The following is an 18,015-nucleotide window of genomic DNA, read 5'->3' as shown; positions in this document are numbered from 1 at the left end:
GGCTATAGGTAATAACAAATAGCATAATATGTGAAAATAAAATTGTTTATATAGTTTATTTTCTCTGGTTTTAGATTATTGGTGTAAATTCATATGATTTCAAGATAAAGTGGGTCAAATAATATGTTTATTAGATTCAGGTTTTTTATTCACTCTATTGGAATAAACTAAGTTCAGAACAATTGGATGAAAGTATAAATTTACCCTTTCAATTCACAAAATAAACAACAATATTCAAAACATCAAAGATCCATAACGATCAATAAAAATCTGAACAAAAACATCACAATTACTTATGCTTTTTGGGAAGAGATATCAAAATATTAGTAACTGTTGCCATCTTTCATCTGTTGTACAGCAATGCCAAATACCAAAATAAGTTTGATGTATAAAAAGCAAAATAATGGATATAAACCGAAAACTCTTTAAAACAATATGTTTTAGCATACACATATCATAATGAAGGGTTTCCTTCCCAGCCTATAAACAATCAAGTTAAATTAAGCAGACAGACATAACACACAGCTGATGCATCTGTGGAGAGAGAAAATGTGAAAAAGTTCATTTAGAAAAATAAATCATAGAATATTCAATACAAAGATGATCATTAGAAAACAAAGAATAAATACGGTTGGAGTCAGTAAGATTTTTTAAGACTCTTATGCTCACCAAAGCAATCTGCATTTATTTGATCAAAAACACAGTAAAACAGTAATAATGTGAAATATTGTTAGAATTTCAAATAGCTGATTTCTATTTGAATATATATTTAAATGTAATGTATTCCTGTGATGCAAAGCTGCATTTTCAGCATCATTACTCCAGTCAGTGTCACATGATCCTTTAGAAAGCATTTAAATATGCTAATCTGTATGTTAGATTTATTGTTATACTGTACCATGTGGCTGAAGGGTCTTGGTATAGAGCTGTCCTCCAAAATCCACGACACACACAAACTGCACCTTCCTTTCCCACTCCTCAGCAGTAATCAGGATCTGGTTCCTAGAGATCTGGATGGCACCATTTTTCCCATGTGTCAAAACAGGCTGTCCTTTCTCTTTTCTCCCCTCCACAGTCCAGAACATATGAACCCGAGAAGCCTCGACCCCATTCACAACACACTGAAGAGGGACCAAAGGACCGTTCGTGATCAGCAGAGTAAGAATATCAATAACAGGAAACACTGGAACGAGATTAGGGGATATATTTGGTTACAATGGAAATAAATACTAAACATAATAAAGTGTTTAAACTGTTTGTGGCAGTCATTATGTTGCTGTTCAGTGGGTTTCCTCTAAATCAGTCCATAATGAAGATGTGAGGCATATACACGCTTCAAAATAAAGGTTCTTAGCACTGATGATTCCATGAGGAACCTTTAACATCCATGGAACTTTCCATTCCACAAAATGTTCTTTGTAGTGGAAAAAGGTTCTTTAGATTAGCGAAATGTTCTTCACACTAAAAAATAAATGGGTTCTTTATCATTGTAACCAGTTCAGTTGCAATGATACGGAAACAGTTTCTTCAGCTGCATTGCTTCGAAAACCCACTTTATAAAACTTCAGTTTTAACAGTGTTTAAAGGGAGCTGGAGATAACTCTGCAGACAAACCTAAGAATTAAGGCCATTTCAAACTGCACCAACAGACACAGACAAACGGCTACAGACATGCTCGCCAAGTTTGTCTAATCAGTGTATTATCCCTCTCGGCATCTGTTGGCTTTGGCCGGCGTTTGTTTTTGTCCTTCTTGGAACGTATGAGAAGTGACGTACTATACTCGATTGGCTGTTGCCGTTGGCCTGTGTCTGTCGATGCAGTGTGAATTAGCGAATTAGTGAATTAATAATAATAAAATTGGCAAATATTTATCAGCTCAGGCCATAAACCCCAGGCACCACAGATACCCATTTATTTTTATTGTGAAAATGAATAGAAATATGCAATACATTTTTGTAAAGAAAACACTCCTAAAAGTTATTTGTGGTGTTTTGCTTATCGATTTTAGGCAGTGCATTGTCTAATACCTCAAAAAGCCATATGTTGACCTTCCAGGGTGCCAGTAATGACATTTTTATCTTCCAACTTCTATTTACGTATATTACATTAATTCACAATAAAGATATTATTATTATACTGTATCTCACCTTTCACAATGACTGGATCCATTACCGATGTGAGCAAAGCGGCTTTGCACAGCTGCACAGTAGTACATACTGGAGTCATGCACTGTTGAATTGGTAATAACAGCAGTACAAATACTGGTCCACTGGTTGGACGAGTGATGAGGATCGATCTGAAGTCTGTCGGTCAGGCTGATCGTTGCGTTCTCGGGAATGACTCTCAGCCAAGCCACTGTTGAACACGGGGAGTACAGCTCTACAATGTTACAGTTTAAAATGACATCTTCTCCAGCCATCACCTCAGCCACTGTCGGCCACTGTGTTACAATGAACGGCTTTGTCGCTAGATGAAAAGATTGTAATGTTTGTTATTGTGTTATCTCTTAATTCTACTGTGGCTCTTATAGTACTCAATTTCAAACAACATCAAGAAGTGTTTAATTTTTGTAGTTGCAAAATTCCAGACCATCAAAGTATCTAGGCCATCCATTATCATTTGCCTTCTGCATATTAAACGTTTGCTAAAGTGAAAAAATATCACTTACAAAACACAAATATACAAACAAATAAATATATTTCACAGATTTAATACCTTTAAATACATTAGATTTTTCAAGCAGTTTAGTGGAACATAAAAAAAACTAATTAGCACATTACGAAATGACTAAAAATCTAAAGATTCTGAGGCTAGAATTGCTCTAGAGAAACTTTTTGGAAAACACCAACAAACTGTACTGGTAAAGCTAAAATTCACCTTTAATCAGCACTAAAACAACAAACATTCAGCAGTTATGATACTTTATGCCACTTTTTGCAGGTAAAATCAATGTAACAAACTAATTTCCTTTTAGAGCATTGGGTCAGTTGATAATATGAATAGATATGAAAATATAATTCATATGCATTATGATTTCTAATGCCATTTAATTTTATTGAAATCAAAGAATAACGGTACATCGCTGGTCCTTTTTCCACTGGAGCACGAGCCCAATTTTTTTTCTAGGCAGTAGGAATTCTGCTGCATATTGAGCTCATATTGAGGCTCCGCTGACAGTTTGCTGAGGCCCCTAGTGGGCCCCAGGCCTCTGACTGAGAGCTGTGCTCTAGTACTGATGAAAGGATAGAAATGGATATAGGGAGAGTCATGACTGTGATGTTAATAGTTATGAGAAATAAAGGCAGGGTATACGTAGATTCACTTTAGCACAGGTTTGAACAGGACAGGGTATTGTGACATTGGCATCAGAATAGGCAGAGTAAATACATATTCTGTCAGTCATATTTCAACCCTTGTTGAGATGACAGGGAACTAATCCTTATGCGCTCAGGTTTCCTGCTTCTCTACTTCTCTATGTGAAAAGTAACAGGTTGGAAGGCACACTCATATTATTTCTCAAAGTTATGTTGCTAGTGACGCTACAGTAGGACAAGTAGATAAAATGAATATATATATATATATATATATATTTGACTATAGTACTATAATTTTCTATTTTTTTTCAGTGATCAATTTAACTATATAGTCAAATGCTCTCTCTCTCTCTGTTTAGTCATCCACAAGAGTGTAGCATTCATTGAAGCCCTTTTGTAAGGTAGATGATGACACACTCATGAGCAAATACTTGACGCTGAAACTCTGAAGCGTGCGTAATCTATGCACCACAACCATACAAGTGTGAACACGAGTCTGTGTGTATAAAACACATTTGTTCTCTTTGCATTTGCAGTGGACTGCAGGTAAAACAGGCGGTCTGAAAATGGCAGCTTGCCATCAAAAAACTGTGTGGTATGTGAAGAATTTCAGCTCACTTGCAGTGAGCTGAAACTAACATCCACAGTGAGAAATACTGCTGTTTGTGCATACACCCAAACTAAATGACAATATAGCAAGAAAAAGAAAAATGTGACCATCTACAATATATTTTAAGATGATGCTAAACCATGATTCTTTCAAGTTGACACTGAAACAAACAGTATAGCAACAAACCAGAATCAACATGCACCAAAAAAACTGATAATAACACTTCATAAGTCAAACACAAAGGGCCATTGTATTCCCACGTGAAAAAGAAGTGTGCTTAATTGTATTGAATGTGCTATTGTAGTGTACTCCAAATGTGTAATTCTGCTTGTGCAAACGAGTCAGTTATACAAAGCCCACTAGATATAAATTACCATCTTTGAATTTGCACAAGAGGGTGGTGCAACTGTTTGAAGATGAGGACAGACTGACTAATTCAGTGCTCAGTTTGTTTATGTGTAAATCTGCGTGATGATACACACCTGTGCATTGCTGTCCTATACTCTGTACAAGTAATACGCTCATGTAATGCTGTCAAAGGTGTGCCGTGTCTAGTACTCTTAGTGCACCCACCCAAAATGCTGAGCATGCCCTTGCCTGTGCATTTCCAGAACTGTTCAGAAAACAAGCAGAGGAAGACAGCCAAAGCCAGTGAGGGACACGCCTTGCTCAATGGGAATCCCACTATACAGTTCAGAAAGAATAGGCTATCATAAAAAAAGGCATACAGTCCTGTTGACCGAAGCAATATACAGAGCATTGAATATCTGGCAGAACTTCTCAGTTCTTTAAAACAAACAAACAAACAAACAAACAAATCCTATATAAAAACTAGTCCAGCAAACCCAACCACACTTTCTGAACTAGGGGCCTGTTGTTGCACAAAAGAATTTGTATCCTGAGAGCTTCCAGATGTGTTCCCAAAGGAGCAGTGAGTCTGTTTTCCAATAGTTGTATCCATCAACAAAAATGTGTCATACGGAAACCTGGCTTTCCAGAGGTTTTTTTTTTTGTTTTTTTGTCTGTGAAACCCGATCGTCTCCGCCCCGTTAGGTTCTCTGTCCTAAAGCATCAAGTTACAGGAGACATTTTTCCCATAGCAGTCACTGCCAAGGAAGGTGGGTTTAGTTTAGTTTATCCTGAGTGGGAGGATTCAGGATGTCAGCCAAGATGTGACAGAAGCGATGGGACGCTGAGAGGGTAAAGGAACGAGCATTGCACGACGGGAACAGTACAGATTATCTAGAGCCAACAAAATAAAACAAATCACGTCAAATGGCGACACAGGTATGTGGTTTACATTATATCATGCATTTGGGATTTCTCTTTTACATTTCAATCGGGTTTCATGCAGTTATAGGTTTATGAGTTTTTTCGTTGTTTTGTTCTCTTTAAACTTCGCGTTTGTCTGTCAGTCTCGCACTTGACCGAAACTGTGTCCAGATGCTGGAGTTTGGCGTTGTCAAAGAAACTAGTTTTTATTAAAGACTATTTAAGGTTTTTTCTTCTGTTTTCTTTTTTCTTCTTCTTTTTGTTTGCGAGCAATCAATAAACTACAAGTGCCAATGAGGCTTTTGCCTCGCCTATTTTCCGTTTTTTTTTTTTTTATTAAGTGCGTTTGACAGATGTCTTTGACCGTTTAGACGTGTCTCGTTGTTTTTCACGTCTTGTACCACAATCACCGTGTTTTATAGGACATGTAAACTGAAATCCAGCTCTCAAAGACACTGCGTTCTTTCACATTCCGCTGCGCTGCTTCTGAACGCAGGAACGCGTCCTGTGTTAATGGCCCCTAACAAAGAAAAAAATATGGCCAGTGTCAAGATAATTCAAGCCATATGAGTCGAGAGCTTCGATGCAAACGATCTCAAAACCTAGCTGGCTGCGTCCCTGCCCTAACCACCCCCATCTGGCCTATGATACCCAAAAATGCTGCCTAAGGAGGCAGCTCACTAGGATTTGACATACAGCCATTGTGTTGAAATGGAAAGCACGGGGAATCAATCAGAGTCTTTGCCTTGTTTCTCTCTGGGAGAAGCCTCAAGACGAAGATTGCCTATGTGGACTTAAAGAAAGAGGGGGGAAGTGTGTAGAAAGTTTTTGAATGGTCAATACTGCAATTGGGGTTACATATTTACACTTTTTATAATCGCAGCCACACATTTTTATGTATTTCAACACCATACATAAGTGTATTATAGGTAAAAGCAGTGGAAGCCTTTCTTTTGTCTTTTGTCTTAACCAAACAGGGAAATGGTTTCCATCATAAATGCACAGCTTAAGTAAATAATGCATAGAGGGCAGGCTGTCATGGCCTGAAATGCAGGTATTTCAGGTACTGGACTGGAAAATGGTCTGAGAGCAACAAGGTTTGAATAGACACAGTTTACAAAGTCCATTGATAGTGCTCTGATAGTCTTGGAGGGAGGAAAAGCACAAACTTTATATTTTTCAGAGGTAAATGATCAGTATGGATACAGGTGCATATAGATGATTTAGCCATAATGGTCATTGCTTAATTCTAAAAAAAGGGCACTTCAAAACTGAAATAATAATTTCTAAATACTGAAATAAGCACAGATCGTCATAGCATTTTTCAGCTTCATGCATTATATTTTCCAGTTGAATTATGACAGACATGGAGCAAAAAAGATCATTTTAAGCTCTCCAGATCAGTGTATTTGTTTCCAGGCTCTTTAAAATGTCAATACATGAGTGGTTTTCTAAAGAACTAGAGAGTAAAAACTTCTTTGTGAGACTTAAACGGGTTCTCCTATGACATATGAAACCCTTTTGGTTTTAACTACAGTAAAACCCCCACCTATATTATTCTTCTATATAAGTATCTGTCTCCATCTGTCCACAATGTCTGTACTTTCTTAATTCTGCAGTATTCTGACCTTGAGAAGGCCATTAACACCCTGGTCTCAAACTTCCATGCTGCTTCTTCTGATAACCGGCCTACGCTGAAGGCAGATGAGTTCAAGAATCTCCTCTCCTCCCAGCTGCCAACTTTAGTCAAGGTAAAACCCATGCTGCTATTCTTTCCAACAGATACCAATGACTCAAAACTGTTATTACTCATTTCCTGTGATTGCACATAGTGTAGTTAAAGTGTAACAGTTGTTAATCATTTCAATAGGAGAAAATGTGACAGCGAAACCAGTTAGGTGATTACATTATGTTAACAATGATATTAGGCCTATACATGTTTTTGCATTGTTTTAAGGCCTGTGTGTTACTCCTGGTGTTGTGTAGGAAACACAACGCACTGTCTTTGTTATTATTGGCTCCATGTGCTGGAAAGACAAGTTTTGTTGAACTTTTAAGCCAGCATGCAGATCTTAATTATTATTATCTTTATTTTTTAATTATTTTGGTAGCAAAAATAGTTTTTTATGTCACATACATACAGGTCTAAAATATATATCATCCCCAAATGTCTGTAACGTTGTCACCATATTTGTTACAGAAAGGTTCTGGCAACCACAACTGCCTTTTTTAACCATAATTGAGCTTTTTTCAGTCTGAGGGATTGGTTGGTTTCACAGAGAATGTTTCCCAGAGTTTGTTGGCTCAGAAAGAGGTGTGGACTGATTACACGGATCAGTTTGAACTCAGGTTGAGCCAGCGCAGGACACTGGGTGTGGCTCCATTGAGCGAGCAAAATGGTGGCTGCCGTTGATCTGAAAGATAAATAATTTCTCCTACAGTCAAACTGACACTGCTCTTCAGTTACAGTCGGTATCAGATCATGTTATGGCAGGCCTTCTACAGCTTAAGGGAGAACCTCTGACATCTAGATTTTGTGTTTCTTTTAGCTGAATGAAGAGCTAATGCTCTGAGGTATAAGGTACTGTAACATTTGAACAATACTTCAGTGCTGATGCAATTCTGCTCACAGTTCATATTGTGACGTGATTGCAACAGAAGAGGGGAAAACTGTACAGACTGTATAGGTTTAGAGAAAAAGCATCTTAGCATAGAATTAATATAAATCGTGTATATGATTATGCAAGTGTTGCCAAGTTTAATAATTTGATTATCTTTAAAGATTCCAACTGAAAGTTAGCATTTGTTGTACTCGCTGTATTTGAATTTGCAGAGTAACTGTTAAAGCTGTTAAAAAATCTTTCCAAAAACTAAAAAGACTCCTAAAAATATTACGAAGCCATAGAGACAAACCACATGAGGGCAACAAAGTTGCAGTTTTCAAAAGCTAAAGCAAAAGAAAAAAACTTTGTAAAATGGGCTACATTTAGACAGAATACATGAACACCAATGAGTCTCTCTCTCTCTCTCTCTCTTTCTCTAGTCGGATAATTTTGGAGAAGTGCTGAAGCAAATGGGTGTGAAAGATGGGGAAGGCATCAGCTTCAAGCACTTCTGGAGCCTGATCCAGAATTTGGCCTCAACCCAGCATGGTGTGCTGAGCCACGAGAAGTTGTCCAAATGCACCTGCCTTTTACTATGAGCCGTGGGCTTCAACTGCATCTGCCACCAAGATCTGGTCTCTCTGCATCTCTGCATTTATCCAGAACCACTCATCTCCAAGCAAAACACTAACTTTCCTTTCTAAGCATTCCAGTAAATAAACACAGTTTGTGCATCAAGATGTCTTAATACACTTTCTTTTTTTTTTAATAACGTGTCAAGCAGTACAGCTATCATCTCTCCTCATATCAAGTATCAGGTAAATCTTAATGTACTGACCAGTTAACTACTACATATACCATAATTAAACTGGAGTCTAATTCGTTTTTCACTTGCAACTGGATTTACAGCTTCCCATAAGTGCTTTTAACAAGTGTTTCATAAAAAAAAAATATATATATTTCCTTTTTTTGTGACAACACTGCATTTAAACTTACTCCCATAACAGTCTAAAGTATGTGTATTTCAAGACATAGATATGTACTGAGTGGTTAATGCAAACAAAAACAATAACAATTATTTATATTTTCTAATACTGTTTTTGTGGCCAAAAATCAACACCCTGAACTATTGTCTAATAAAATTCATATCAAAAATTGTCGCTTGTTTTTTTTTATCAAAATGTATAATTCTCAATATTTAAATAACCTTATAATCAAATGTAATTGTATTTAGAATCAGCTGTCATTGTGCAACAGAAATGTTATCAAGTCTGCCTTAGTGTAAAGAGTGAGGTCATTTCTGACAAAACAAATAAAAACTTGGTAGCAACAGAAAATATTATCTTAATTATTTTATCTATTACCATATTGTATTAGTCTTAAGAACTGTGCTGAATAAGGTTCCTTTTTTACAGTGTAGGTTTTCCTGAGAATTTTGCCTTCACTACAAAGATCTGGAGACCACACAGACAACACACACCAAGTGTGAACGCATTTCCTATCCTCCTACATTGTCCCTTTATACTGTAAAGGCAGTTCCACACTTGTCCATATAGACCTGAAAATTGAATTGGAAGTCTTTTTTGCAACCCTTGCAAACCCTAATTTGCATCTACTGTGTGTTGTCTCAACACATTTTCACAGTTGGTGTAGGCACTCACCACAATGTTCTGTCAAAACAACCCCACAGAATTTTGTGTGAACTTTTTGTTGTTGAATTCACACTTGTGCATGTGTAGCAACGTGGCATCACGCAACAGAAACAGTGGAGAGACGACTACGCCACCCTTGGACTTGAAAAATACCACGCACCCTCAGGTGCTACTCAAGGAAACATCGGTTCGAGTCTACTAAAGGAGCAAGAGACGTGACTTACCAAAATAAAAAAATTTATTTTGCACAAAAATCATTGATTCTACAACATTCTAAATAATGGTCTCGGTTTACCAATTAAATACCCACAGTTTTACAAAGAGGCCATACTAAAATCAAGCTTTACAGAAGGGCCAAACCACAGCAAATCCGTGCATAAATTACTAAAGCAAGTGACACACCAAAAAAAAACAGAGCGGTATGACCATGCCACACTTAAGACTTGCTTCTTATAAAGCCACTGGGCCTCCACTAGAACGCCAGGTGTGATCAATTACAAGACGCCACTCAATGCCAGTGGATATGTCTTCCCGTTTGAAATACGCAAAGATTAAAATGGAAACTGATTCTAATGAATCCACAAACCATAATAAAACTCATTCGGTCACACATGCATTTTTTCATATTTTTGTTATCCCTTAAAATCTATATAGGCACTGCAAATGCGCCCTATATGCTCTTAAATAAGGACTTAAATTTAAAGCAGTGTATTTTTAAGGTAAACACCCTACAACTGAACTGATATACCTGTATATTGCCCAACAACCATTATTTGGATTGAACCATAATCATTGATTTTGGTCAAATATAAGAGTAATTATTGCCAGTTTCAAGCGCAATACATGCATTCATTCATTTAAAATGGGAGAAGCTCTACATCCTGATTATGTTCCAGAAAGATAATCATCTGCTGTTGAAGATAAAAAAAGGTATCATTTTGAGAGTACTGCCCCAGTGACAAGCTGTTGTACCTCTAAATGTACAATTTTTGAAAACATTTGGAAAATTGTTCTTGGAAAAAATTGAGGCTGAGTTCCTGATTTGTTTCTTTAGCTCAAGCAACATAATGCCAATCCCAATAGGAATGCATAAACCAGTTTAAATCAGTTTATGCATTCTCCGGGAATTAAACCCAATGGGTGCACTATCCCTTTAAGAAACAAATGCTGATGTTGATTGTGATAAGACAAATGTGAGGTTTTTCACAACTAATATGAATATTGCAACTTGATACAACTGAGAACGTTTATTAACACCAGCAGTTAAAATGTCACAGGTTTAGTTTGATAAGACTTTGAAGACTATATCACTTTTTTACTTTTGCACATGAAATGTACTGCTGATGGTGAGTCCTAGAGTCAAAGAGCTTGCAAAACATGAGGGTGAAAAAATAATTTAAAAAGGAGCAATTTTGATGACTTTAAACTGAATTGTTCATATGTTTGTATTTATTGATATGTTTTATATATTTATCACTTGCCCTGACCACCAGCTGTTAAGCAACAGACCAAACAAAAACGTTTAGGTATTAATATGCCTAAAAATATATAATAACAACTTCAAAAAGGAGGCCAAAAAGTACAGATTTCCTGGTTTAATGCTTAAGCTACACGGTGAGAATGCCGACAACAATGAGTCTAAAACACATCCAGCTTCGATTAGCATTATCATATTTCCACTTGTATTATTGTTAGTTGTATTACATATGTTCAATATGAGACTGTATTATAGTTCATGTGAAACAATGTTCTCTGTCCATGTAAATGAACTGACCCATTAAGGTTAGTTCACACCAAGAAAAATAACTGGTAATAATGGTAATGATACAATGAAAACAATAAAATTGAAATCACTTTTAGAGCATTTTCATTTCAGCAGATATAGTTAACATTATAGTTACTATTAGAAATTATCAATATATCTATGGAAGTAAAATAATGACAGGTGTATTCGAAACAAAAAAGCATGTTGAATTTTTTTGGGGGGAAAAAAGCATTTTATTATCCAGTGCTTGCAATTTAATGCACTGTATTTTTATGGCTTGCATTTTGACTGAAATTCAACATGGTCAACACTAAAAAAAAAAAAACAAAAAAAAAAAAAACGCTTAGGCTGCTGCCCTGTCACAGCCATAGAATCTGCTCCTTGCTCCTTTATTTTGGCCACGGAGTCTGCTACTTGCTCCTAGGCAAGGCAAATTTATTTACTGTATATAGCACATGTCGTACACAATGGTAATTCAAAGTGCTTTACATAAAAGGAAGTAAAATAATCATAAAAAATAACCACAACAATAAAACAAGGAATTTATAAAAAAAAAAAAAAAAAATTTTAAATCAATTTAAAACAGTTAATAAAAATGATTATACATAAAATATAGTGCAATTAGTTCGGACATAGCACAGTCCTCATTCAATAAATGCACAGCTAAACAGATGAGTTTTGAGTCTGGATTTAAATGTGGCAAATGTTTTAGCACATCTGATCTCCTCTGGAATCTGATTCCAACTGCGGGTGGCATAATAGCTAAAAGCGGACTCCTTTTGTTTTGTGTGAACCCTTGGTATTTCTAACTGACTCGATCCTAATGATCTGAGTGGTCTGTTAGGTTTATATTCAGTGAGCATATCTGCAATGTATTTAGGTCCTAGGCCATTGAGTGATTTATAAACGAGTAAAAGTACTTTAAAATCAATCCTAAATGTAACTGGAAGCCAGTGTAAGGACCCGAGGACTGGTGTGATATGCTCAGATTTTCTGGTTCTAGTCAAAATCCTGGCAACAGCGTTCGGTGAGAAGACCATTAAAATAATCCACCCTGCTTGTGATAAAGGCATGAACAAGTTTCTCCAAGTCTTGACTTGAAACAAAACATCTAATTCTTGCAATGTTTTTGAGATGACCGTTTGCTGATTTAGTTACTGCATTGACATGACTACTGAAACTAATGTCTGTCTCCAGAATCACACCAATATTCTTGACTTGATTTTTAGTTGTTTGACCCCTAGAGTCAAGGCATACATTTACCTTGAGAACTTCATCTTTGTTTCTAAATGCAACTTCAGTTTTCTCCTTGTTTAACTGAAGAAAGTTCCGGCACATCCAACTGTTAATTTCATCAATGCATTGGTAGAAGGAGTCAATGAGGCTGTAGTCATTTGGCGATAAGGCTAGGTAAATCTGGGTGTCATCTGCATAGCTGTGACGACGCGCGACGTCTCGCCATGGGTCTTTGCCTATATTGCGGAGCATCTTCTCGTCCCCCACGCCCAGCGGTGAGTACACTCCAGGTTGAAGCTGATATCTCCATCTTGCCGTTGCTAACAGTACAACTACTCACCCCTCATCATTCCATTTCAGTATCCGCCCTTATTGACTCTGGCTCCTCTGGGAATTTCATCTCCCAAAACCTCCTAAGATGGCTCAACCTACCCCGCAAGCGGCAAGCTCAGGAGCTCAAGATTGAGATAATTCAGGGAAAACCGCTTGGGCGTGGGCGCATCAAATACAATCTCCACCCATCATTCTACAAGTTGGATGCTTTCACCAGGAAACCATTTCCTTTCTGGTACTGGAGAGACCGACCGTCGACCTCATACTGGGACGCCCGTGGCTCTCACAACATTCCCCTGCAGTCAGATGGGAGTGCAGTAAGATCCTCCGATGGAGTGAATCCTGTTTCCAGAATTGTCTCTCCAACGTCCCAGTACCCCCTCTCTGTCCTTCCAGTCTCCAGGTTAACTCCAACCTCATGGAGAGCCCCGAACCCCTCGAGCAACACACCATCCCATCTGACTACGAGGCGTTCCAGGATGTTTTCAACAAACAGGCAGCCACACAGTTACCGCCTCACCGGCCATGGGACTGCGCGATAGACCTGCTGCCTGGGGCCAGACTCCCCAAGGGTCGAGTGTACCCTCTGTCGATCACGGAGTGCAAGGCAATGGAGGACTCCATCAAGGAGGCTCTCCAACAAAGGTTTATCCACCATTCCACCTCTCCGGCCACCTCAAGCTACTTCTTCGTGGGCATGAAGGACGGAGGCTTGTGGCCCTGCATTGATTACAGGACCCTCAATGCTCACACAGTCAAACACACTTATCCACTTCCTCTGGTCCCGGCCACACTCAAGGAACTCCGTGGGGCTCGCATCTTCTCGAAGCTGGACCTGTGGAGTGCGTACAGCCTTGTTCGTATCCAGGAAGGCGACGAGTGAAAGACTGGATTCATAACCACCTCAGGTCACTACCAGTACCAGGTTATGCCGTATGGCCTTTCGAACTCTCCGACAGTCTTCCAGGGGTTCATGAACAAGGTGTTCTGGGAGTTCCTTCAGCAATTCGTCATAGTCTACATAGAAGACATCCTAATTTACTCCCAGAACCTGGCCGAACATCGCCACAACGTCACACAGGTCCTGGAACAACTCAGGAAACACCACCTCTACCTTAAGCTCGAGAATTGTGAGTTCCACCGCCCCGCGGTGCAGTTCCTCGGGGACATCCTCAGCGCTGATGGTATCCAAATGGACCAGGGGAAGGTCCAGGCTGTCCGCGACTGGCCCCATCCAGTGGGCACTGGAGGAACAGATCCGTGTCGCCACCCTCAGCGAGCCGGCTCCACCGGAAGGCCCAGAAGGGAAGACATGTGCCCACCTCCTTTCGATCCACCCTTCTGGTACTGGTGGCCCCTTATGGCCCGGGATGTCTCCCTGTATGTCCGCGGATGCTCAGTCTGCGCCATCTATAAATCTCCACATCACCTACCGGCCGGAAAGTTGGTTCCCCTACCGATTCCCCATTGTCCGTGGTCCCACGTCAGAGTCAATTTCTCAATCTCATTTTGGACTGGGCTGACCCTTTTGAGATTTTATCAAAAGTAAGTCAGAGAAGTGAAGGACCTCATCCTTTTTCGTCTTACAACTCTGAGCATGGGTGACCACAGAGGCATGAAAAAAAAGGAAATTGAGGCCACATTCACACAGCAACAGAATACAGTTTTCAGGCCTGAATTTGAGTCCTTAATACGGTTACGTTCACACAAAGTACGCGTAATGATGAGAATAACAACTGCATTCTATAACCAAACTCACACCTGTAAGTTTTCAGGACTCACAACCAGTGGTGGATGAAGTACCTGAAAGCTAAACTTAAGTAAAAGTACAGATATCTCACCAGAAAACGACTTTGGTAGAAGTTAAAGTCACTGTATAGAATATTATTTGAGTAAAAGTTTGTGATATTTATTGTACTTAAGTATGAAACGTATTTTTTAAAATATTAAATGTACTTAAGTATTAAAAGTAAAAGTACAAGTAAATGCAAAATGGAAAGTGAGCGTATACACACACACACACATGATCAGCAAGATTATGCTCAAGATTAGGCCTGGCTGCGTTTGCCAGACTAGGCATGGAGTCTGGGTACTGAAACTGAGCCAACACCACCGGCATTGGGCCACAATCACACCAACGAGAAATGAAACACTTATGGCTCGTTTCCACTGAGCGGTATAGTTCGGTACAGTACAGTACGTTATGCAATTATGTCCGTTTCCATTGTCAGAAGTTGTGAATGGTACCAAAATAGCGAACTATACCGTACCACTTTTTTGGTACCCTTTGGTTGGGGTACCTAGCACAGCAAAGGGTACCAAAAGGGTGGAGCTAAACTCACTGCAGAAGTTGATTGGTTTACTAGAATCGTCACTTGTGCGTGATACAAGGGGATAAAGCTTCTCCTTCACTCGTTCCGTGTTCTGCTTATTACATCAGAGTGCGCAGACACACACACAAAAATATAACAGTGTATTTTATACTTTTATATTTTCACACAGACAATAACCTTTTCTCAATATGTGTTCTTGTGGACTTGTGAAACGTCATTGCCCAAAAACCCGCGTAATTTTCAAAATATTACTGTTATTCTGTCATGAAGTGTAGTTTTAAGAGTTTTTCAGGCGAGAATGTAGTTGTTTAAAACTAAAATCTGCTGTTTATTTATAAAGATACAGGCAGAGGTGGAAAGAGTACACAAATATTTTACTCACGTAAAAGTACCATTACCTTAATGAAATTTTACTCAAGTACAAGTAAAAGTACCAGTCTAAAAATCTACTCAAGTAAAAGTAAAAAGTAGCTCATTTAAAATGTACTCAGAGTAAAAATTACGGTCACACTTTAGAATAGGTAACACTTGTTAACTATTAACTACGACTTTTCTTCAATAAATTCTTAATTTGCTGCTTAGGGTAGTTGTTAAATTTAGGTATTAGGTAGGATTAGGGATGTAGAATACGATTATGTAGAATAAGGCATTAATATGTGCTTAATTAGCACTATTACATAGCTAATATTCTAGTAATATGCATACTAATAAGCAACTAATAGATGTAACCATAAAATAAAGTGTTACCAAAATTACTTATTTAGTTACTTTTTAACAGTGGGAGGGACGCAAAAATGGGATAGGCTAAGGGTGTCAAACTCAGTTCCTGGAGGGCCACAGCCCTACAACAGTATAGATATAACCCTAATTAGATCCATAGCTGGATCAGATGTGTTTAATTAGGGTCATATAATCATTTAGGTCTAATCAATTAGGGTTATAGCTATACTAATCTAATCATTTACAAATGCAGAAATTATGTTTGATATATAAGACATAATGTTACAGAAGTAGACTTCACACAAGGGAGATAGTAAAAAGGTAAGGTTTATTAGAGCAGATGAGCGGCGGTTGGTGAATGACTTGGTAAGTATAGGTAGCAGAGACTTTGGGATGAAGAGATACGTGGTTGACTTGATTCTGATGTCTTGACAGGAACTCATGGATATCGTGGGTACCAGACACCTCACTTCAGGCTGGGTGGTGACTCGGGAGAAGGATCTGGATCCTGGGCACGGATGAAGACAACACTTGGAGGAAACACAAGCGGTAAGTACACAAACAGGTAGGTAACAGGTAGGTAGCTGAGATAGCATACGTGAGTCCACTTCGTCGGAACGAGACCGGATGTCTAACTGTTGTGAGGTGTGTGGTTTTGTAGTGGCTGTTGATGGGGTGAAGATTACGTGCAGGTGTGCTCATTAGAACTCAGGTGAAGGTGCTTGCTGTGATTGGGTGGACTGAGGGCCTGCTCGATCTGACACATAAAATGTTGAATACTCATTTGAAATTATATTTTAAAAAATCAAAAGATACTTTAAATGTGAAATTAAAACCGCCAGTAGGTGTCACCAAGTCACTAATCAAGTTTCCATCCAGATTTTGCTCTGTTTTGTTATCAACAAAGAGATATGCGTTAAAAAAAACTTTGCGAAATTTGCTGTCTACAGCCTGTTTCCATCCAACTGGCCTTTTACCGATAAAATGGTGTGCGACATGACTTCAGACCTAAAAAAAACTAATTGTTGCATAAGTTTTGGTGTATTATTGCAAAAACATTTTGCCCTTGAGCTGTTTCCATACATAATTTATCCTATTGCGTAAATTATAGGCTAGGCTAGCTGTTCTTCATCTATTTGAAACAACAACAAAAAAAAGCCTACACTGTAAAAAGTGATAAGTTGACAACTTAAAAAAATTGAGGAAACCCCTTGCCTTAAAATTATCAAGTAAATAATAATTTAAAAAAAATAAGTTAAGTGACTTGTCAGGTTCACTTAAAACTCATCTTTTTCTTACCATGTATAAAATAATTTTAGATACAATTTAATAATAGGAATATGATTTAATGCGCTTTTGAACTACAGGGAACCGGTGCTTTAACGTGAGCAACACCATGAACACGGACGCTGCCCATAGGCTAATTCTGTCACGTGACACCACATTTATTTGCCTTAAAGCCCCTTTTCTCGACAAAAAGTGTTTCCAAACAAATTTTTGCGACATTTCAAATATCGATATGGAATTTATGCACTAAAGTTAAACGGAAAAAGATTTTGTCGACACATGAGAAATTTAATTGATAATTGGCATTTCCATCAGCTATAGGCTATCGTAAATATTTTAAAGCGCTAAATATTTTTCCGCAAAAAAATCCTTGGATGGAAACCTGGTTAGTGTTAATAAGTGAGTCATTGCGACTGAACCGAATCATTTAATGGTTGATTTATTCAGGAACGAAACACCGTCATGTTGTTCAGAGACGCAAAACAGTGCTGTGGCTGTGTTTGGGATTATTTTTGTTGTCGAAATAGAACAAAAACAAGAAATATGGTGTCTAAAACGCAAGTCTCTTAGTTAACTTCTTGTTTATTGAACTGTTATAAAAAAAAATCTATATGTAATCATGCTGATTTTTGGAGAAAAACGGCACTCTTACTTGGCATATCACGGCAACCCTAGATTGGAGGACCTTGCCAAGTGTTCGATGAAAGTCTCCAGTCAGATCAAGTGAAGCACTGGTCAATGAACCTGACTTTTATCATTTAGGAGGGCCAGCATTGATTTTCTACTTAATGACAAGTCTCTCCCTCACCCAAAGAATTCTTGACTGTGCCCAGCAACAGATGTTGCCATGCATGTTGTTCTGAATGCTTTGCCAGCACAGTCCCTTGAA

The 18,015-nt window shown here is 38.3% G+C and overlaps 1 protein-coding gene across 1 annotated transcript; it reads left to right on the top strand.

Moving 5' to 3' along the window:
• The first annotated feature begins 5,003 nt into the window (after positions 1–5,003).
• On the top strand, positions 5,004–8,955 carry s100v2 (S100 calcium binding protein V2). The gene is made up of 3 exons (XM_079380984.1): positions 5,004–5,212; positions 6,817–6,948; positions 8,241–8,955. The coding sequence occupies exons 1-3, from the start codon at positions 5,201–5,203 to the stop codon at positions 8,397–8,399; spliced, it is 303 nt and encodes a 100-aa protein (XP_079237110.1). The 5' UTR covers positions 5,004–5,200; the 3' UTR covers positions 8,400–8,955.
• Positions 8,956–18,015: the final 9,060 nt, after the last annotated feature.

The sequence above is a fragment of the Barbus barbus genome (assembly GCF_936440315.1).
Source record: "Barbus barbus genome assembly, chromosome: 27".
In the NCBI taxonomy this organism is placed as follows: domain Eukaryota; kingdom Metazoa; phylum Chordata; class Actinopteri; order Cypriniformes; family Cyprinidae; genus Barbus; species Barbus barbus.
This window is presented reverse-complemented; position numbering and strand designations above follow the sequence as displayed.

Coding starts and splice junctions, on each gene's coding strand:
- s100v2 (XM_079380984.1), top strand. Junction 6,949..8,240: donor AGCTGCCAACTTTAGTCAAG/GTAAAACCCATG, acceptor CTCTTTCTCTAG/TCGGATAATTTTGGAGAAGT.